General features: G+C 46.5%; 1 protein-coding gene across 1 annotated transcript; it reads left to right on the top strand.

Annotated features, from left to right (window-relative positions):
• Positions 1-9,903: 9,903 nt before the first annotated feature.
• Positions 9,904-12,309, top strand: LOC149335797 (uncharacterized). The gene is made up of 2 exons (XM_089554556.1): positions 9,904-10,246; positions 10,805-12,309. The coding sequence occupies exons 1-2, from the start codon at positions 9,956-9,958 to the stop codon at positions 11,957-11,959; spliced, it is 1,446 nt and encodes a 481-aa protein (XP_089410682.1). The 5' UTR covers positions 9,904-9,955; the 3' UTR covers positions 11,960-12,309.
• The last annotated feature ends 9,777 nt before the right edge of the window (positions 12,310-22,086 follow it).

The raw sequence follows: 22,086 nt of genomic DNA on the forward strand, positions 1-22,086 counted from the left end.
AGCATTCGACCCTTTGTATGCTTGCAATGGACCTGCCGACGCGACTGCAAGCAACCGTCTCCATTTCAGCAAGAATTTTTGTTTTAAATTACTGCTCTGTCCCTTTCTTATTCCTGACATTTGTTTCTCTGAACTAGCAGATTAGCGCAAGGGCAAGACATCGCTTGTAGTCAAAACATTCAAGCATATTAATTACCTGCAGCTAATTACACTATTATACTGCAGTACGAATAGACAAAATAAACCGCCGTGTCATGCTATATAGCGGGCTGGCTGACAGAAGCGCAGAAGCAACGAGTTGCAGGCTATGAGAGTCAGATACCCCGTGCAATACAGTAAAGTCCACAAACCTGTACACACCTTAGGCGCCACTGTTGAAGCTGGAAGGGACAATAGATCTCTGAGGACGGTTAGCGAGACATGGCGTTCTGAATTCACTCCACGGCCGCTTTTTCCTTCCGCAGTATACAGCCATCAGTCATTGTTTTGCCGATCGAAGGTCTTTTGCGCTCTCACAAAATTCTTGCAGTGAAAGCGCTCAAAAAGACAAGGACGACAGAAAAAGAGAGACATACAGACGACAGAAAAAGAGAGACATACAAGGCGCTCTGTATGTCTCTCTTCTTCTGTCGTCCTTGTCTTTTTGAGCGCTTTCACTGTCATAAAGGAAAACCAACTCGCCCATCACCTCCATTTTTCTCTCATGAAAGTTGCAACATTTATGAACGAAAGGGCGAAAGAACAGGAATCTAGCATTTGTTGCGCTGCTTCCGTTTTTGACACTGTCGAGGCGTGACTCGTGCTGACTGAGGGTTGTTAACAAGGTCAGTGGCCAGCACCGTGCTAAATACGTTTGTTTCTCTTATCTCTAGACGAGGAGGGAAAGGTGGCCCTATAGAGCTTGCATTGTTCCCATCACTACAGAAATTGACAGCGGTTAGGTGGTCGCCTAACGGCCAATTGTTCGATAAGGCGGCAGGGGAGAATCATATCGGCAGTACCGCTAGCAGTTCTCGTTTTACCCGCTGCAACGACCTTAGAGGTAACGAGGCTGCGGCCTTCCGAGCGCATACCAATCGGTCACCTCTTCCTGCTTCTCTGGCTCAAAGATTACCGCTTCGGCGCTTTAGGGAAATTCTGGACGACTATTGCGAACGGCATCGGCTTTTCCCGGTCCCCTCTAAGGGCCTGAGTAAGCCGATGAGCGAACTTTGAGGCGCCTGCAGACCAACACTTTGTTGTGTCCATCAATAGCGAAACATTTTGACCCAAAAATGATGGGCGCTGCCCTCAGTGTGGGGAAGTGTCCAATAACTTCCACATGGTTTGGGCCTGTCAGGAGAATCCTTCCCGAGAGGCATGGGAGGCAGCTCTGCTCAACTGCTCGAGGCTGGAGTCTGAAAGGGCTCTAGTTCAACGAGCGCGAGTAGCGGCCTCGTCCAGCGGGGTCCTGGATTAAGGACTCCACCTATGTAAAGGCCATTATTGCCTGCAAACTGTCCTTGCACAGAATAAAAAGTTTTCACCACCGCCACCACCCTTCATGCCTTGTCTGTGCATGCTCATAAAAGCAGCATGTAAAACGCAGGAAAGGACGAGTGAATAGCGAAGAATAGGCAATAACTGGTTCGTTTTTGTTACCCCGTCATAACGTAACCTATGTCTATGGGGAATTACCTCTTATCTATGGTCAACAGATAACAGGGATGTCTTAGACTGTACAGAGAATTATCGTCAATGCGGACAAAGGAATGGACATTGTTTCGGCTATTGGCAGCAGAGAAAACGTCGCTCTAACACTAGCATACCCAAGAATGATTTCTTCACGTTTCTATGGCTAACTGACAACATGTCTGCGTGCGCTTGATCAGGCGGCAAGTGAGAGCTATCATTTCTTCATTGCAAGAGTCGTGGCAGAGAACAACGCCGTGTCCGATCGGGGAAGAAAGGTTCTGCACCTATGGCGGGACCACATCGTTGGCGTCAATTGGCGACCAACGCAGCTCGCTGAGGATGTTTCGAAGTCGCGTCTATGTGCGCTGTGCCGCGTTATTCTGAGAAAAACTGCCTAGCTTCCTTGCTCGCCCTTCGTCTGAGAGTCTTGACACAGAGTCATTTCCCAAGAAGGTGATGAGATCTGTCCCCTGGACTGGGAGGCCTTCGCCCAAGACGAGTGCAGTTGGAGCTCGTCGTACCCCTTTAGGAAAGCGCAAACTGTGAAGTTGAGTGGCGCCCTCACACGGTGGCCGTACACATTAAAATGCGAAGGCACTGGTTGAAAAGCAAACAAGCTTTACGCCGTAACTCTTTACCTCGCAGTCGGACGTAGGCATATAACAGGTCGCCGCATATGCATAGGGCATGACCCGCTATGCCATGCGATGAATCAGTTCCGCTACCTCCGTGGTTGAAAGGTGTGAAGTTGAAAAGACAGTTGTTTACCTTGTGTAAATTTTTTTCACTTTCAGTTCCTGCGGATATATATATATATATATATATATATATATATATATATATATATATATATATATACTTTTTTAACGTGAATTTTTTAACGTGAATAGAATTTGCGATTAAACTATTTTTCCCTTCCTTTTCAAGGCTCATTGATGGAATGAAGCGAATGGCTGCGAGTTTGTGGGTACAATGGAAGCCATCCCGGGGCACTACGAGACAGAATGCCAATTTCATACAGTTGAATGTCCGCGGTGTGGTAAAGAAGGCATTGCGAACCACTACGCTGTTGGATGTAGAGGCAGTACTCAAGTATCGAGTTCAAACCAAGATAATATACGTTCTCTTTATGATGTCAGAGCAGGTATAGAGGAATTAAAAGACATCATGATAGATCCGTACAACGACCAGTTGGCCGCTCTTCAGAGGGAAGTGAAGCAACTTCAGGAGCAATTTATGTACGATAGTGCTCGTTTGCAGGAAAGCATACGCTTGGTTGCTCAGTCTGGCGATAACATAAAGCGCAAGGTGACGGAAATAGGAGTCAACGTGTCTTTGACGCTTGCGCAAGTCCGCCAAACTCCCCGAAATTCTGAGGAAGAAAACAGTGGAGGCGTTCCTGGAAACGGAAACAGGAGAGTATCTATCCCGTGGAAACATTGGCTGAGCTGGAAACATTGGCTGAGCATTCGCAAAACGCACTCGAACAGATACGAGAGATTGTTACTGCAGAGACACGCAGAAGACGCCTCTTACTTACTAATGAATTCTCACATTTTCCGGTTGCTACGTTTCACAGTCTGAGGAACGCTGGATCACTATCTTCAGAAAACTTATCCAGCCGGTCCTTTACCATGTGAGCCTGAAAAAAACTGGAGAAATTCTGAACAATTGGAAGAAATTTGCCTTTAAGAAATGGGCGGAGGTCACAGTGTGGTATCGGAGAAACACGTATGTCCAGCTTCACTTCTACACATTTCGTCCATCGGTGGGTTACTTGAAGCTAACCTTGACGGGCTCCGGGCTCCTGACGTCATCTCTCCCGCTGTCGCCTCGATGTGACGTGACAGTGCTGCACCAAGACCGCAGGAAGGATCGGGACATGGTGAAGACAGATGTTACTTCGCCTCCCTCAAGTGATGTGCATCTGGAATTCTCAACCGAACTTGAGGCACTGAGGGATGCGGGATTTCTCCATGACGGGGAACTGATCTTCCAGCTGTTCTTGCGTGATGAATCGACGGAGGAACGCGAGTGTCGCAAGCATGGCCCTCTCCATTGTGGATCACGCTTTTGCTCCATGCACTCGTAGGTTTAGGTAGCTCGACTTTCTAGCTCACCGCTAAGTTGGGGCTTTACTAGTTAAGATCTTTTGCGTCATGAACAAAGGCGCAAAAGTGATGATATAACCAACAATATTCATGCATTGTGTTTTGGCTGCACAAATGCTAATTGAAATGTCAGTAATTGAAAGCGGAGAAGCAGCTGCAAATTTCCTAAACTTAATGATGCTTCTCCTTTGGTGATTTGCTGCATATGATTAGCCCCAATAAAGCACTTTTCATATGCACATGAATTGAAATGCGATTACATTGTCTTATTTCCTCTTTGCTCGTTTTAAATTTTTTTACACACTGCAGTCCCACAGGGGTTATTGCAGGAGTGAGGATATAGTATATATGGTAAGAATTTGCGTGTATATGTCGATTCATGCATGCATACATCAATAATGTACCTACAAGATACATTATAAAATGAACAAACCATAGGTATTATAATGACATTCAATGGGCAAAAATTGCGGAAGTGCAAGTGAACGAATTGCGCCGGGCAGGGAGTTTCAGCTGTCGATGGTACGTGGGAAGAGATTGTATTACAGTGCGGGCTTAAAGTGAAGTATTTAAACTATGACGGCGCCTACTTGATAATGGAGTAGAAAAATTAACATCGGCGCTCATAGCAAAGAGGCTCGAGGAGTTAATGATAATTTAGATATGCTTGAGGCACTCGCAGTACCGGCGTGTTCAAAGTGGGATTAGAGATAATGACGTGAGCTAAAATTATCTGTCGTAGCGAAGCTAGATAAAACAAAGGGCGGCGCTGTTTTGTTTGGTTTATGAGGTTCAACGTCCTAAAGCGACTCAGGCTAGTAGGGGCGCCGTATAGGAGAACTCCGGAAATTTCGACCCCCTAGGGTTCTTTAACGCGCACTGACATCGCACAGTACACGGGCATCTAGCATTTCGCCTCCGTCGAAATGCGACCGCCGCGACCGGGATTGAGCCCGCGTCTTTCGGGTCAGCAGCCTAGCACCGTGACCACTGAGCTACCACGGCGGCTTCATTTACTAAATGTCATGAAGACCGTTTTACTAGAGTTTATTTTTGTCACTCCACTGACAGAATCTGGCAGAAGAATCATATAAAATGTAGTGATCATAAGTAGAGGTGATAGTATGGTACAGCACGCAATCGTCTGCATATAAGCGATATTTATTAGACATGTTAGAAGGCAGGTCAGTAATTTACCACAGCAAAAGAAGTGGTCCTAAAACAGACCCTTGCGGGACACCTGACAGCACAACCACTGTAGAAGTGGCCGAGTTGAAACACATATACTGCGATCGAAAAGAAAGAAAACTGGCAATCCAGTTGACAATGGTCGGATTGTTTAGCATGGCATTGAGTTTTTGTATGAGTTTAGGATGAGGAACTGTACCAAATCTCTTTGATAGGTCAACGAATACAGCGTAAATATGGTTACCGAGATCAAGAGAATAAGTGGCATCACGAGTTAATTCAATTGAATGCAAAATTGTGCCGAAACTGCGGCGAAAACCGTTCTGAAAATCACTCAGTATATCGTTAGCTTCAAAAACGCTAGGATATGCTTGAAAATGGTGTTCTCGAGAAGCTTACAAGAATGGGATGTTAGCGAGATTGGTCTATAATTTGTTAATAATTGTGCATTGCCCGATTTATGCAAAGGAACGATTTTCACGAGCTTCCATGACGTCGGAACAGTGGCGCTTTATAATTATTTCTTCAATATGATAGTAAGGTACCTGCCAGTCCATTCTGCATAGCGTACAAGGAATAAGTTGTTAATGTCATCAGAGCCAGGACATTTTATTAGTTTCGAAATTCAAGATGAAACTTAGGATTCCCTGCCTGCCTAACAGAGGTGGCTGATTGGGGTTCGAGGGGTTGCAGCGAAAGGAGGAATTTCGCAGTTATCGGTTCTGTATACAGATTGGAAGTAATTATTAAATGCGTTCGCTAATACGAATGCGTCATTAGTAGCAACATCATTGATGATTACACTGTTAGAAGCTGCGGAGCGAGATACGTTGATTTCCGAAATTTCCTAGGGTTATTTTTTATTAAGTTCTGCAATGTGACACGAAAATAGAAGTCTTTCGCAGAGTTAGTCGTCAATCGAAGTTCCTTCGCTTTATGAAACTGGGCCGTATTCAAAGGGTCGCCGGAACGCTTCGACTGTCGCAGCCTGTTGACCCGGCGAGTCAATAGAAGCAGTTCCCTTGTAATACATGGTACAATGACATTTGTCTTTCTATTTTCTCGGCACATAACGCTGTATGCATTTCTCGCCTATGCTTTCAAAGAAAGTAACTAAAACATTGACACCATTACGCATCTATATTCTTTTTCCACTTGTTCTCTCAAGGCGTACGGTACCGCTCTCACATTACAGAAAACGGGTTTGGCGTTTTCTTTCGTACGGATGCTCCCCTTGAATCCTTTGATGGCACCATGCCCGGGCGTGAAAACCATGCACAGCGTACTGCTGTTTCAACCTTTTTACAGCGCCTACAGCCCTTTCTGGCACCTTAACTTCAATTGAACGTTTAGCGCCACTTCATGCAATTTGCCACCACGTTATGCAGATTGACCTTAATCTTAACCCGTCGCGGTTGCTCAGTGGTTACGGCGCTCGGCTGCTGACTCTAAAGACGCGGGTTCGATCCCGGCAGCAGCGGCCGAATTTCGATGGAGGCGAAATTGTACAGGCCCGCGAACATTGCGATGTCAGAGCACGTTAAAGAACCCCCAGGTGGTCGAAATTTGCGGAGCCCTCCACTACGGCGTCCCTCATACCCTGAGTCGCTTTGGGAGGTTAAACCCTAATAAACTAAACCAAACTTAAACTTAACGCGCCAATGCCGTCCAAGAAGCGTCGGCATGCGCGCACCTTTGTCGTGCTTGACAATGACTAGCAGCAAAGCGGTAGCTTTGATTTCAATGGCTCAAATCGACATGCGCCACCCCTTTACAGAAATGAAAGCTCCGTTGTACATTCCAGCTGAACATTCTCGTTGCTGTAAGTCAAGTTGGGAAAGTTCTCACTGTAGTCTTTTTCAGACACAAACCTAACTGCGGCCCCTGTGTCCAATTATATGAGTATTTCTTTGCCATTTAGCATCACTTTCATCGCATTGGAGGCGGGCTTCCTGCGCCTGCTTTGGTCGTTCTGCAAATAGTTTGTAAATCCTGTTCTGTTATTTGCTTTTTGGCGGCGTGCATTCACTTCGTCCTATATACTTTCGTTTAGATGTTCTGGCACTTGAAACAAGCGCTTCTAAACAAGAGACATAGGTCTACGCTGCCCATCGCATTTTTTGCAAGCTCGAAGAATCCTTTGTACACAGTTCATAGATGGTACCCTCCTCGGAGGTGTACATTCTTCGCTGGACTGCTGTGTATTGGCGGCCCAATCCGTCGTCGGCTTGACGTATCGACGTTGCCAGAACAGGTCCGCGAATCTAGCATCGGTGTTATTGTTCAGCATGCCATTGACGTCCTGCGCCACTTCCATGGAAGAGGTGACTTTGCAGACTTTTTTCAGGTGACCTCATCGTCTGGTAGCTCAAGAATGCGGCACCGATTGGAAACCGTTCGTAGTACTGCAATGAACCGGCCCCGCAGAGCTTATTGCAGGAAGCTTTCAAAACAACATGTCTCAGCCAACCTCTTGAGTTTGATGGTGAACTGTCCTACGCTTTCACTTGTCTCCTGAATCTGTCGACAGAAGTGGCATCTCTCAGTGACCACTCACCGTTCCGGAGCATAGCGTTGCCTTAGTGCTTTCGCAGCATCTTCGTGCTTCACTTCGGTAGGGTTCTTCGGCGACAGCAGACTACGCAGCGTCCGTTATGTCTGCTCTCCTAGGACATTTAGAAAGACTGGCGACTTCTCACTGCCGCCTATTTCATTTGCTGTAGCAAATTGAACCTTTCCACGCAGGCGTAGATGTTGTCGGTCTCCGGGCAGAACTCCGACAGCTCTCCTAGGTTTTCGATCTCGACTTGCTTATCCAATCCTCGTCGCCACTTTTTAAGAATTAAGGTGTTGGCGTACCTAGTTTTACCGTTTACTTCGACGGCGGCAATCCAACAACTCTCACACACCAGCAGCAGTGCTTTTTCCGCTGATATGGATAACAGTCGCACGAGCACGCAAGGGGCTCATCTCATGCTGATCGCGGCTGCCGACACAGCAACGCGATAGCGGGAGGAAAAAAGATAGGCAGCGGTTAAACTCTGCCAAACCTAGTTTCACGCAGCGAAGCCTACATAAGCACGATTAAACATGTGTCAAAGTTCAACATCAAAGTTCAAGGTCAAAGTTAAAGGTCAAAGGTGATCCACGAAGTGGGCCCCATATGGTTAGGTATTTGTGCATAGCAACACTAGCCATGACTTATCTCAAGGTCGTTTCAAGGTCACTCGGAGGCTCGCGGCAGCTTTCGCTACAATATATGGACGTTGTCTGAACGAATCCATTTTCTATCCTGGCAGCGCTTCCTGTGTTCGACTTGGAACTCTTGTGAGTAATAAAATAATGCGTATGCAGCAGACGGCACGAACTCAGAAAAATGCACATGTTGTACCGTATAATGCTCATCCTGTTGTTTGCCCAGAACCTGTTTTAGCCGAATGATGCTTCATCTTAGGGCATTCATGGGGCAAGTGACTTGAACTGTTACCGAATTAGTTTCCACTGTGGGTGTATTGTCTTTTGGTGCCGCAGTTTTAGAGCTGTGTTAATTGTGTGAAGTTGTGTTTTCTCTCAAGCTAATGCAGAGCAGCCGCCAGCTGACGGCTTTGTTAACAGACTGTGTAATACCACCTTGCTGTCCCTAAACGCGCGCAAGAAATATCATACAAGAAACAAAGGATATAGTCGTGTGGTCTAACGCCAAAACGCACCAATAAAAAGTTCTTTGCTACATGCGTGAATTTTATTTGAAAGAAAAAATACAGGCTCCGACAGCCGTACCAAAATCCAGCTGTCGGAGCCAGGCTAGAATCCCGAATCTTGCTTACATTCAGAGGCCATTTACAAGATTCCAGCCCACGACGTTATGGAGCCAATACTGAGCTAGCATGATGCCAACACCACTCGACCATCGCCAATTCTTCTCTGACACTTACGCTGCACTGTTTTTAACAGGTATTGGCTTACATGAACCACAACTGCTAGCAATTAGGCAGTGGCAATGTCACGTGACACAACATACACTGACCTGTTCACTTGCGTCTACTTCGGCTCGCTTTTCAAAGGTCACCCTGTCTTAAGGCCGCTAGCCTAGTGCCACGTTGAAAGCTTACGTGACGACGTTTGCAACCGTCACAAGAAGCCGAACGACATCAGTCACTGTCATTGTCATGTCATCGGTCACTGAATGTCTGGCACGATCATCCTCCTCCTAAGCATTATCGCTAGAAAAAGTGCTGCTGGCGGTGAAAAGGGCTAGATGATTCGGGAGAAAGCAACCTACACAAGCCTAAAACACAACACAGCTTTTTCACGCGAGCAGCGAAGCTTCGCACTCCCAAGAGGCACCGCCACTAACGCCGAAGGAAAAAACGCGAGGGAACGCTATCCGAAAACGTATATGACTTCCGTAGACTGGCTCAAGTGGTGCTGCTAGCAGAAGGTACTACCCACCTTAGAATGGCCTGCACCGCTCCTGGAAAGGAACTGATGCTTTAACCTACTCTACAGGTGGCAACGTAGACCGTCTGTTCTTTTTGACTGTTGCTATAGGGCACGAATCGACACCTCCCACGGAGACGTAAGACGCAAAACGTCGTCATGTGGCTAGTTTGCCAGCTCCCTTTACTTATTTGGACATTGCTTCTCTTTGAGGACATTAGGCTTACAGAAAATACGAGCGCGAAAAAGAAAGAAATGTGCGTATGAAGCTGTCGCTGAAAAGCGATCACTACGGAAAAGGAGGGTTTACATTGTTTCTGTTATCAGAGAGCCCGATCCCTTATCCGAGGAAGCACACTGTTTTTTGTAATCGTGGGGGTAAAGGGCGGCCAGTGTTTTTCCAATATACGATAGCGAGATAACTTCCGATAGTAGCACACATCGACGTTTCTGCGGTAACGGAGCGGCGATACGTTCGATGGGGTGGTAGGCAAAATCCCTGATTTGTGTCAGTGAACGAGGTGTCGACTGAGGAGATCGCCATGCCGGATCGAGGGTCAAGAGAGCTGTACAGGTTGAGGGACCACGTCGCTGGCGTCAACTGGAGACCGATACACTTCGCCGAAGGTGTGCCCAATTCCCGCATTTGCGGCCTCTGCCACATGATTCCAAAGCGGACGGCGCTCCTCCCCTGCTCGCACTATCTCTGCGAATCCTGTGTGAGAGCCAGCACCCGAGATGGAGACGGCTTTTGTCCCCTGGACTTGGAGGCTTTCGCCGAAGAGGAGTGCAGCTGGAGTTCGTACCCTGCTAGGAAAGCGGCGGCTCTGAAGGTAAGATGGGCTGAAGTCTAGAATATTAAGAGAGAGAGAGAGAGAGAAACTTTACCGAGTCTTCTTTTTCGGACGCTACTCTTTCTTTCAGACGGGCACACAGACGGAAATCATTGGTCTCGCGATATCTCCCGGCGTGCTCGTCTGAAAAAAAAAGAGAGTAGCGCTGAATTACTTTTCTTGAAAATATGCATCACCAACTTGCCCCAGAACGCGTATTGTCAAGTAGGACGTGTTGTCGGGCTAGTTGGTTCAATACTTCAGACATGGTAGTTGCGCGAAACACACACACACACAACACAGGTTATAGGACGAGCGCAAGTTCGTCCCGAAACCTGTCTTGTGTGTGCGTGTGTGTGTGTGTTTCGCGCAACTGCCATGTCTCGTGTATTGTTAACTGCCTGATTGTTGCTACAGGCAGAACATAAAAAGGTTAAAGTTTAATTGTGTTAAATCCTTGTCCTTTCACGCATTTTAATGTTCGCGTGTCGTAGCTGACAAAATGATTTCTCGGGATAAATGGAAGGAATAATTGAATTTCTTTATTTTCTTTTCAAGGCTTACTGCTGGAATGAAGTCCATGGCTGTGACTTTGTGGGCACCGTAGAATCCCTCCTGCGGCACTTTGACACCGAGTGCACCTTTCATGCATCCGAGTGCCCTCAGTGCGGCGACACAGTTTTGCACAACGAACTTGTGGCGCACTACGTTTCTGGATGCAGCGGCGGCACTCCCTCACTAGCTACTGAACACAATGGCGTACTTGCTATGGGTGGCGACAAAGAAGCCCTGGAGGAGTTGAAGGCCCTGGTGAGAGACCCGCTTCAAGAACAGCTGCCAGCTCTTAAGAGCCAAATGAACCAACTCATGGAACAGCACAAGCAGGAATCCGCGGATTTGCTGGAAGCGTTACATTTGCTTACTGAGTCCATTGGTAACATTCCCGGTGAGCTGACGCAAACTCTAGCCAAAATCTATATGAATCCGCCTCCATCCCGGATGCCTGAGCGAACTTCAGCAAAAAGAAACAGAAGCCGTGGTCCTGAAGTCGGTCCCGGGGGACCATCTATGCCTTGGCTTAAGGAGAAGAAACTTATTCTTCGTAAGCTGGAAACGTTAGCCTCCTCTTCAGTAAGCACACTGGAACAGCTACGACAGAGCGTCGAGCCGCACACTTGCCGAGCCGTGCTCGGCACGAGTTCAAGCTTCCTTCCTGTTATGTATGACCACGTGGAGATCTATAGACTTTTGTTGCCAGCGGAATCCCCGGATGCAACAGTTGCTGAGACGTATCAGTTGACCCTGAGGAATGCTGACGAAATACTGAACGCTACGAGCAAACCACAGTGTAAGAAATGGGCCGAGAAAACTGTTTGGCACCGGAGGGACGCATATTTCACCCTTATAGTCGAAACTGTTTGGACATCAGCCGGTGCTACCTTGCAGCTAACCTTGATATGCGTTGGCTTACTTAGATCGTCCCCATTGCTATCGTCGCAGTGCGAAGCCATAGCGCAACATAAAGACCGTGCGAAGAGTTATGTCATGCCGAAGACGTGTTCTGGGCCTTCGCGAGAGTCCGCATATTCTCTTTGCGCCTTCTCAACAGAAATCAGAACACTCACGGATGAGGGGTTCCACAAAGACGGAAAACTAAAGTTCCAGTTTTTACTTTACCAGGAATCGAGGAATGAGCGCCAGCGACATCATTGATCACACTGCTCACAGCCAGAAGGATTAAGCGGTCCTTGGTGCTTGATGCTCTTCGACTTTTTTGGAATGAGAGCTCCACTACGCCATGTTTTGCCAAGGTCATCGGGTGTTGCAGTTTTACCTTTAGCAGGAGGAGCGCCGGCGTGTGGCTGTGACGTCAGACCACGTGACTTGCCGTAGCTGCAGCCGCCGCGCCAGTGCTCCGACCGAGGTGCACCGACCACCGCTTCGCCAGATATGGTCATGCGATTATGCACGTGGCTCAGCGTTCGCTTAAGGAGGCAACACCGCTCTCGCAAGCAGTTTCGCCATGGATGAGAGCGCTGCTGACAGTGTGCAGAGAAGTTTCAAGCGTCTAACCAAGCGTAGCCAAGTGTAATGCAGCTTCCTCTCTGCCTAACTAGGTTTAGAAGAGCTAACCACCTGCCTATTTTTCCGGCTTGGCTTATTGTTTGTGAACCCGATTGTGTCGTTAACCCGGAACCTTTTCACGCACATTAGCTGATATCACATATTGCTTTTTTTATTGGATAACATCAACGTGCACTCCTTCTGTTTATCATTTTGCTCGTTATCTGTTTGCGCCTTGACCTTCCCTGAATTATTCATGTTAGAGCCACTCCCAAGAACTTCTGGCGTCCGTAAATTTGTGCTGTCTTCTCTCGTAATCTTCATTACATAAATCACTATTTTACTCATCTAATGTTTGGAGATGTTATGCACGCACACGTAGGAATGGGTATTTTGTCTGGGTAACTAGTACATCTAACTACTATAAGTGAGGGCGCATAGAACGCTTGTGGAAATACTAAAAAAGGGGTTGTCTTAAAATAACGTAGCGGTGACATTTCCACATCCACATCGGCTCTGATACACCTGTGTCCTTTGTAGCGCTGCTGTCATTACTTTGAGCCCTTTCGGCGCTAGTGTATTTATTGTAGCGCTCATAGGCCTTATAGGCCTTCTGTTTTCATAAATAAAATCAGTTGGAAGTCTGCGCCTTGTCTGCGCTTATGCGTGCCTTTCGTCTCGTTCTCTTTGTGCAGTTTGACTCGTTCGCTCCACATCGTTCACGGTGGCAATAAAGTATGCCTTGAAGATTTCACTACAGGAAATAGAATGTGTTAAAAAGAGCACTAAATATTTGCTATAGATCTGTAGCTCTTCTGCCGAACTTCCGACATTTGACCACAGGGAAATTTTTCCTGCCAAAACGAATGTTGTGTGTCGCCGCCCATTTTGAACCAGCTTTTTCTGGCGTAAAGGGTGCTGCGTTGAAATAATTAAAATCTTGTTGATGGCTGTCAGTTAGAAATCCTAGAACTTTAAATATCTCTAAGGAGGCGAGGTTGAGAAGTATTTATAGGACAATTTTTTTTCTAACGCCGCGAAAGGAGAAACACCGAGTTAAAGAAACTGCGTTATTTGAAGTTCTTTGCTGTTTCCTTATGTGCAAATAATAGCGCTTATTGAAACGTTCCCGGCACACAATTTTATTCGCATTCATTTAGCATGACTTAATTTTCGCCGCCGCGGTGGCTCAGTGGTTATGGTGCTCGGCTGCTGACCCAAAAGACGCAGGTTCGATCCCAGCCGCGGCGGCTAGAATTTCTTTGGAGGAGAAATTCTAGAGGCCCATGTACTGTGTGATGTCAGTGCACGTTAAAGAACCCCAGGTGGTCGAAATTTCCGGAGCCCTCCACTACGGCGTCTCTCATAACCTGAGTCGCTTTGGAACGTTAAACCCCATAAACCAAAGCAAGCCAAACGTCTTAATTTTTCATTGTGCTCAGCTATTATAGTATACGTAGTTGCGTAGGTACGGGACCTGATTTCATACACTGTTAGAATCGCAGCTTAGGAAAGTAGCATGTTTCGATTTGGACCTTAACAAAGCTGAAAGAAGGGACATAGACAGAAGACAAGACTGTTGAAAGTCAGCTCTTGTCTCCTGTCTATGTCCCTTCGCTCTGCGTTGTTCGTTTTCAAATATCACACATTGGTCTTTAAAGAAAAGCTTTCTTCCTATTGATTTACAAAGGCAGATTTTGAAGTTCTCCTCATTCATACTGAAGTTCCAACCAATGACAGACTTGATGCGCTGCTCAGGAATGCTTCAACCGATAATATGTGTGAGAAAAAAAAAACTGTCTTCATTATCAGCAAAATGAGAGGAATTCTTTGCTACAGAGAAATCCTTTAAAGGGGAACTGCACCACTTTTTTGAGAATTTCGCGATATTCAAGGATTCAAATCTTTATAGGCTGTAGGTAAAGCATGCAAAGTGTTTTTGAACTAGTTTGTAAAATAGGGACGTAATCGGCGACTGAATTTTGCGCTTCTCCTCAATGCAACGGAGAAGTGCAGAGAAGTTCAGCGTGACGTCACGGAAGGTATGATTTCAAATTACCGCTGTCGTCATCCACACCCTGCCCTGACTCGTCGGACGGTGCCAAAAAAGTCTCGGCAGGGTTTGCCTTCGATGGCGTTGATTTTTTCCTTCAAAGTAGGCGTTTGTGCGTTGGAAATGTACCGATACCTTCGATGACGTCATCATGCGCCCCCCCCCCCCCCCCCTTGGCGTTGTGCGTTGCGGAGGAGCTTGAAGAGCGTCGGGATTTTAATCGACGATTACTTAACTATTTTAAGTGCTAGCCCAAAAAACTTCGCGTGCTTTACCTGCAAGTTTCACACATTCGGCCCTCTTAGGGCTCGTTGATTCCCAAAACCTATGCAGTTTCCCTTTAACGTCGCGGTGCTCTGGGCGCCGAAAATTTCACTTTTTTTCATCGGCTGCCTGATAAAGACAATTAATGAATTAATACTCCGGATGAGTGAACATACAAAAATTGTACTTTATCTCGTCGCTGATAGTAGTTGTAGCATCAAATTCATTGCAGGTAAGTCGCAGGAAACTTTAGGATGGCTCCCATATGCTGAAACCAACACTGCGGTATTGGAAGGAAAACTTCGGAATGTTTCCGAAAGGTTCGTACTCGGGTTCGGATCATGTTCGGCTGCAGATTCGGCATGGTAGCACGGAAGTGCATTCTGCTGATAGCAGAAATAAGAGATGAAAAAACATGAAATGAAATAAAAATAAGAAGACAAGAAAAAGAAATGGAAAATGCAAAATCACTAAACAAAGGTTCGTGAAGCTCGGCTGAGAGTTTTCGCGGCGTAACCATATCCACTCGGCTTTATTGATACACATGCGTAGCTGACAATCATGCGGATTTTTTTTATCTTTACACGGCATATCAATCTCCCTCCGGGAGAGGGCAACCGATAGAGAACTTACGTAGTCGCCTTCTGTGCCAGAAATACTTCAAAAGGCTTCGATGAGCTCGCGTTTTTTTCTGTGGTCGGCGTGGTTTGCGAAGTTGCGGTGGATACATGTACAGTGGCGATAACCGCATCCTATCGTCGTTCTAAATGCGTACGCGTCCGAAGTACAATAAATACCCGATAATTACAAAGGCCACTCGTTTGCAAGCCAGCATAATGGAGGCTGCTGACGTTTATGCTTATAAGCTAATAAACATATTTTTAACTGCAGTGTTAGGACGGTCAACATGCCTTGCCACTTTACATGGACTTACGGAGTCTCACTTATATCAGCATCGTGAAGTGTTCTAGAGGACTTCTTCCTAGCGTATAGAGTGTGGACAGAAAAAATTTCGCACACATCTTCTGTAGTCGGATACAACTCAAGATCGAAGCGGCTTTTCTCCTTCAGAGGGGAATGGCCAGCCAATGGCGTCGGCTGATTCTCCTGACCCTGCTAGTGGGACAATACAGGGAGCGGCATGAAAATACACAGATGCATAGAGTTTCTTACTATTACCTAGAGGGAAAGCTGGCAGCCCGTCTATGGGAGTTTGCATGGCGACCCCTCGAGACCACTTCAGCCACCATGGGCGCTCAAAGCATCATGGGGCGGTGAGCTACTTGTTGCGGAACTGCAACTTTTGGCCAAAAAATAATATAAAAATAAAGCTGTTTGATAACTACAAACGTCATAACATTCAATATCTTGTCTAATGATTGCTACAAACGAGCAGAAAAGCATTTAAGTGCAAAGTTTGCCCAAAATAAGAGACGACTCGCTCTCCTATTGGCCAAGTAAAGAACACTATAAAGACTAATATTTTGTAATTAACAGGCGCACTTTTAAAAGTAAATATGTTTAAAAAAAATGTTGTTGCTTAAACATTATGAGAGGTTTTTAATGGCCTTTCAGAAAAGTGAAACCTTTTTTTGGAGTCGTGTGTCGTCGCGTTTTCGCTACTGTGGCTCTTGCACACTGCGTTTGCGCCAAAGTCGTCTGCGTACAAACGAACAGCGTTTTCGGAATGAAACGTCTTAGTAGTACCACTCCGTGTTCCTAAAAAATTACGACTGTGCCGCAACAAGTAGCTCACCGCCCCATGATGCTTTGAGCGTCCATGGTGGCTGAAGTGCAGCGCCGCCAGCTTTCCCTCTAGGTAATAGTAAGAAACTCTATGCACAGATGGGACTGTCCATTTCATGTGCCACTCCCTGCATTGTCAGGCTAGCAAGGTTCATGAGAATCGGCTGACGCCATTGGCTGGAAGGAATTCCTTTGACGGGGAAAGGCCGCTTCGTTCTTGAGTTGTATCCGTCTATAGTGGGCTCAATAATTTAATTTGGAGGACACACAAATGATAACTAACAAATCTATGTATCGCCCCGCCGCGGTGGCTCAGTGGTTACGGCGCTCGGCTGCTGGCCCGAAAGACGCGGATTCGATCCCGGCCGCGGCGGCTGAGTTTCTTGAAGGCGAAATTCTAGAGGCCCGTGTGCTGTGCGATCAGTGCACGTTAAAGAACCCCAGGTGGTCGAAATTTCCGGAGCCCTTCACTACGGCGTCTCTCATAGCCTCAGTCGCTTTGGGACGTTAAACCCCAATAAACCAACCAACCAAATCTATGTATCTTGAATATTTTTGGAGTAACGAACAAAAAATAGCTTTAACAAATCTGTGTAACTTGAATATTTTTATAGTCACTCACTACGTACATTTTGTGGTGTTCGGTGTGTTTTAAGTCATTGTGTTACGCATACGTGCATATATGAATGATATTTCAGCTCTAATATTTTTGTCTTCGTAGCAAAATATTTCTGTTACTTATCCATAGCTGCGTATGTACATGATTGTGTTTTAGTGATTACATAAACTGTCTTCATTGTATTAAGTATATCTCTGCCACTGTTGCCTTGGGGAGGGGGGGGGGAGGTCTCTGTTAAGCTGTGTTGGTACAGCTTTTTCCTTAACATCCTTTTTAAGATTTGGGAAATAAAACGAGATTTGATTGATTGATTAATTCATTCATTATAACGCTCCCCCGAATTTAACGCACCTCCGATTTGCACCGCGCAGCCGTTAGTAGCGTGGTTTCAGTTTTGTAGCCGATTGTAACGGGCATGTAGGTAGTTTCTATCCCATGACAAACAGCGCGCATTAGAAGTCGGTAAATATATGTAGCCTATGTGCCTCAGCATCGCGGCTCTTCAAGATTGGATCGGAGAAACTTTATTGACCGCAAAGATCAGTGGGGTGAGATTAACGGCCCCCTAATTAAGGGGAACGTTTCCCACTCAGTCCGCAACGTGTCCTTGTCCGGCTCCCCCAGGAGCCTAGGCCAGGCCTCCCGGGAGGGAGCCAGTAGAAGGTCTTTTGGAGGTGGATTTTCTTTACAGTTTGAGAGCGCAGTTCGCACTGCTCACGACAGATAGCGCCACTATAACGGCCGTCATTTCTGTTCGTCGAAGTCTGTTAAAGGTGCACTGAATAGGAAACTGAACTCGTCCTTTTGCCGCCGGAACTCGATCTACACGTTCCCAGCCTTCTTAAGAACTTCGATTTATCGCCCTGTGCGGCCGATTTCAATAATTAAATTTCAATAATCGGATTAACGCCCTGCTCCCGCCTTTCTTTTTTTAATTCCTCGCATACGGTGAGAAGAGTCGACCAACGCATGGAGTGCCTTTGAGGCAGTCGCGTGGCGGCTTTGCTTTCGCTTTTATTTTGTTTCTTTTAGGTTTCCGTGAATAAATAGGCCTAGTCAGAGACTACATAGCTGCAAATTAGGCCCACGGAAATGAAAAAAAAAATGCGCGTGGACTCTTTGCTTTCGCCGATCACTGCGTATCACTCTACCGATGGCGGAACGGCAAGCCGCCACGGGACTGGGTGAAAGGTTGATCGACTCCTCCCACCGTTTGCGGGGAATTAAAAAAAAGAAAGGTGGGATCCCGACGTTAATCTGATTTAAATTAGGGAAATCGGCCACACAGGGTAATGATTCGAAGTTTCCAAGAACTCTCGGAACGTGTAGATCGAGTTCCAGCGGTAAAGATACGAGTTCAGATTCCTCTTCAGTGCACCTTTAACGGCCTCGGCGCGCAATAGGAACTGGTGCTGCGCAGCTTGTGTACAAATATCTAGTGACTCATAAACGGCACCACTTTGGTACGAATGTCGTGTGCCTTGTTGAAACAATGTTCAGCAAACTAAACGTGATAATGTTCCTGTCGCTTTCTGTCTAAAAAATGGCAACGCTTTTTAGATATCCTCACTTAGCTTTTTACATATCGGGCAACTTTCGCTACATCGCGACAAAATACTGTGTACGTAACTCTTCGAAATCATAAAAATTTGTTGAGCCATAGCGCCAACAAGGGCGTTTACGAAATTATAAAAATAGATATGGATATTACGGTGGGCTATATGCCTCTCAATAAATAAAGAGACTAACAGTAACAGATCAAAAGTTGAATACTGAAGATTACTGAAGAAGGTACCTTTAGTACGTCTTAAAGGACATTACGCTATAGCATTAATGAGTTAATGCCCACATATGCGGAATTGGTCATTCTAATCTTTGCATTCATCATCATCATTATCATCAGCCTGACTGCAGGGCAAAGGCCTCTCCCATGTCTCTCCAATTAACTCTGTCCTTTGTCAGTTGCCGCCACCGTATCCCCGCAAACTTCTTAATCTCATCCGCCCACCTAACTTTCTCCGCCCCCTGTTACGCTTGCCTTCACTTGGAATCCACTCCGTTACCCTTAAGGACCAGCGGTTATCCTGCCTTCGCATTACATGCCCTGCCCAAGCCCATTTCTTCCTCTTGATTTCAACTAAGATGTCATTAACCCGCGTTTGTTCCCTCACCCACTCCGCCCTCTTCCGATCTCTTAACGTTACACCTATCATTTTCCTTTCCATAGCTCGCTGCGTTGTTCTTAACTTAACCTGAACCCTCTTTGTTAGCCTCCACGTTTCTGCCCCATAGGTGAGTACCGGTAGGATACAGCTGTTGTATACTTTTCTCTTCAGGGATATTGGTAAGCTACCATTCACGATCTGTGATAACCTGCCATATGCGCTCCACCCCATTCTTATTCTTCTAGTTATTTCCCTCTCATGATCCGGATCTGCGGTCACTACCTGCCCTAAGTAGACATATTCTCTTACTACTTCCAGCACCTCGCTACCAATTGCGAACTGCTGTTCCCTTGCTAGGCTGTTGAACATTACTTTGGTTTTCTGTTTGTTAATTCTTAACGCCACTGTTCTGCTCTGCCTGTCTGACTGACTGATCATGCTTTGGAGTTCTTTTCCTGAGTGGCTTAGCAAGGCAATGTCATCAGCGAATCGCAAATTACTCAGGTATTCTCCATTAACTCTTATCCCCAACTGTTCCCATTCCAGCCCCCGGAATACCTCCTGTAAGCAGGCAGTGAAGAGCATTGGCGTTCATAGGTCCCTGGAAGTCGTCATACCATTCCTTAGACAGTGGTGCAGCGGTTAAACGATGCGCCACTGCCCGGCGATATGGAAGGTGCTGCCACCTATGGGTGTTATGCGACCCAAGTTGCTCTTCCCGAGCAACCTCTCGCAATCAATCATTAGTTTAACTGCCATCTGCCATTGTTGTTAGTTCGCTCTGAATCCGGTGGGTAGGCTGCGATGATCCCACATGGTCACGTGACCTAGGTTGCTTTTCCGGGGGAGATTGCCTAGTCCACCCTATACGCCGCCCCATTTATCGCTCGCAACGTCGACAAACCGACGCCGACAACGCCGACGCCGACAACGCCGACGCAATTACTGCGTAACGGGACCCTTTAACGCTATCGCGTTAAAAGCGCTCTTCTAAGTACAAAAGCATATTTTTAAAAATTGCAGAACATCTTAGGTGCAAGACCTCGTATAGAAATTCGCTCGTTTTCAAACTTCAAATTAAACTCAAGCTTGTTCGTCGATGGTGCCAGCCTCATGTGATCCAAGCAGTCTCGTTTCTCGAATGCGTAATGGAATAATAGAGAGATAACGATTAGATCACTGACTGCCGTTTGAAAACATCCGATGTGCAACCGAAGCGCTACACAGGCGGGGAGCTTTGGATAGAACTCTTGCAGAACGGACAAATGACATAACTAGAAGCGCAATTTTTCGCACTAAGCATTACGGGCTGGCAAGATCCAGCGATTGTAATGGCTGCTTGCGCACAAAACAAGCTACAAATGTTGCGGTCATTCGTGCTTGAACTTTAAGCGATAAAGCTGCGCCATTTTGCCTTTTTAATGCGAAAGCGTTACTAGTCCTGTTACAAGAAAAGCCGGTGGCGTGTGTGCGTGTACACCAGCAGGCGGTACAGAAAATCCCAGCGATGGCAAGAAAAATATGGTGACGTCATCAAGCAGCTGTATGACACAGACAGCAAGCCGAGCACCGCCACTTCGGACTGTCCTATAGATTTCGTTTGTCTGTATATATTCGCCACTGGCGAGTTTTTCCGACATCCGAACCAAAAATTGTGACGCAACCGCTTGTCGTACAGCGCTCCCGTTGGTCTCGTACGATTTCTCGTTGCTTATAGCTTACATGTCCTAGTCAAGCTGGAGGCTAGCTTGCGACAGGTTTTCGAGGCGACGACACTTACGCTTCTCCAACTGTATGCCTTCCCAGACTTTCATATCAAAATTGTAATGCAAGCGTTTTTCGTTCAGCGTTTCGGATGGTGCCATACGCGCGTGTGTGTGTGGATGCTGTATACATGGAGCCACCGGAAAAGGTGCGGGCAGTGGAGCGCACTGCCTGCGACGCGCCATTTACGCCATTTACATTATGCGTAAACACTGCCCACAGGGGCAGTATTGCTTACGCATTCCCAGATGTAACCAGTTCCAAGTGAAGTGCCTGTGCCTAATTTTTTTGCTCCTCAATTTTTTAATGGCGTGGAACTTTAAACATGAATATAAGTTTTTAATCGTGCGTACAAGTGGGAAGGCAGACCAATGAGGTTGCCTCTTCGCGCGCGCTCTTTCCAAGGAGAAATTAACTGCCCCTCGTACTGTCACGTTGTTGATAAGAAGTGTATGGAAGGCATGTAATGAATGCAAGGCAGCTGTAATTAGAATCCTAATCTGATCTCGCCATCCACTTTTGTGACTGACTGATTACAGTGATAGCTAGCGAGAGCGGAAAAACAACAATCACAATGGAATGGCATTGGAATGAAATCATATCACCCATCGCTCTCCATTTACAACGTAGCGGAAAATCGCACACGCACATGCTGCGTAATGCCTGCAGTTTTGTTCAAATGTTTGGGGGAATCCTCCGAGATGGAGTAGATTTGTAATAAGGAAGTAATTACTCGTTGGCGCCCAAATCTACTCCACCCTGGGGGATTTCCCTAACCATTTGACCAACACTGTTCCCACTTAGAGTTATTGATCAATTCTTTCTCGCCCTGCCATAAGCTTGCCGTCCCGGTTAGCTCAGTTGGTAGAGCGACTGCTCCGGTGAAGTGACAGTCCTGGGTTTGAACCCCGGACCAAGACGAATTTTTCTGTAACTGCGAAGTTTCTGAGAAAGCTGTATAGCTTTCCTTTGTAGCTGTTGGTTGCTCTTGGGTGGATGCAAATGAGTAATTAATCTTTTATGCCCGGAGTTACAGACAGAGTCCCGCAGAAATATCTTCCCACTTTAAATGTGCGCATTAGTCATACGTGCTCAGCGTTGTTTGTTAACAAGCGGCTCGTATCATAGGCTGAGTACTTGTTGTATACAGCACTGTCATGGTCGC

The sequence above is a fragment of the Amblyomma mixtum genome, chromosome 7 (assembly GCF_055824585.1).
Source record: "Amblyomma mixtum isolate Tamu chromosome 7, ASM5582458v1, whole genome shotgun sequence".
NCBI lineage: Eukaryota > Metazoa > Arthropoda > Arachnida > Ixodida > Ixodidae > Amblyomma > Amblyomma mixtum.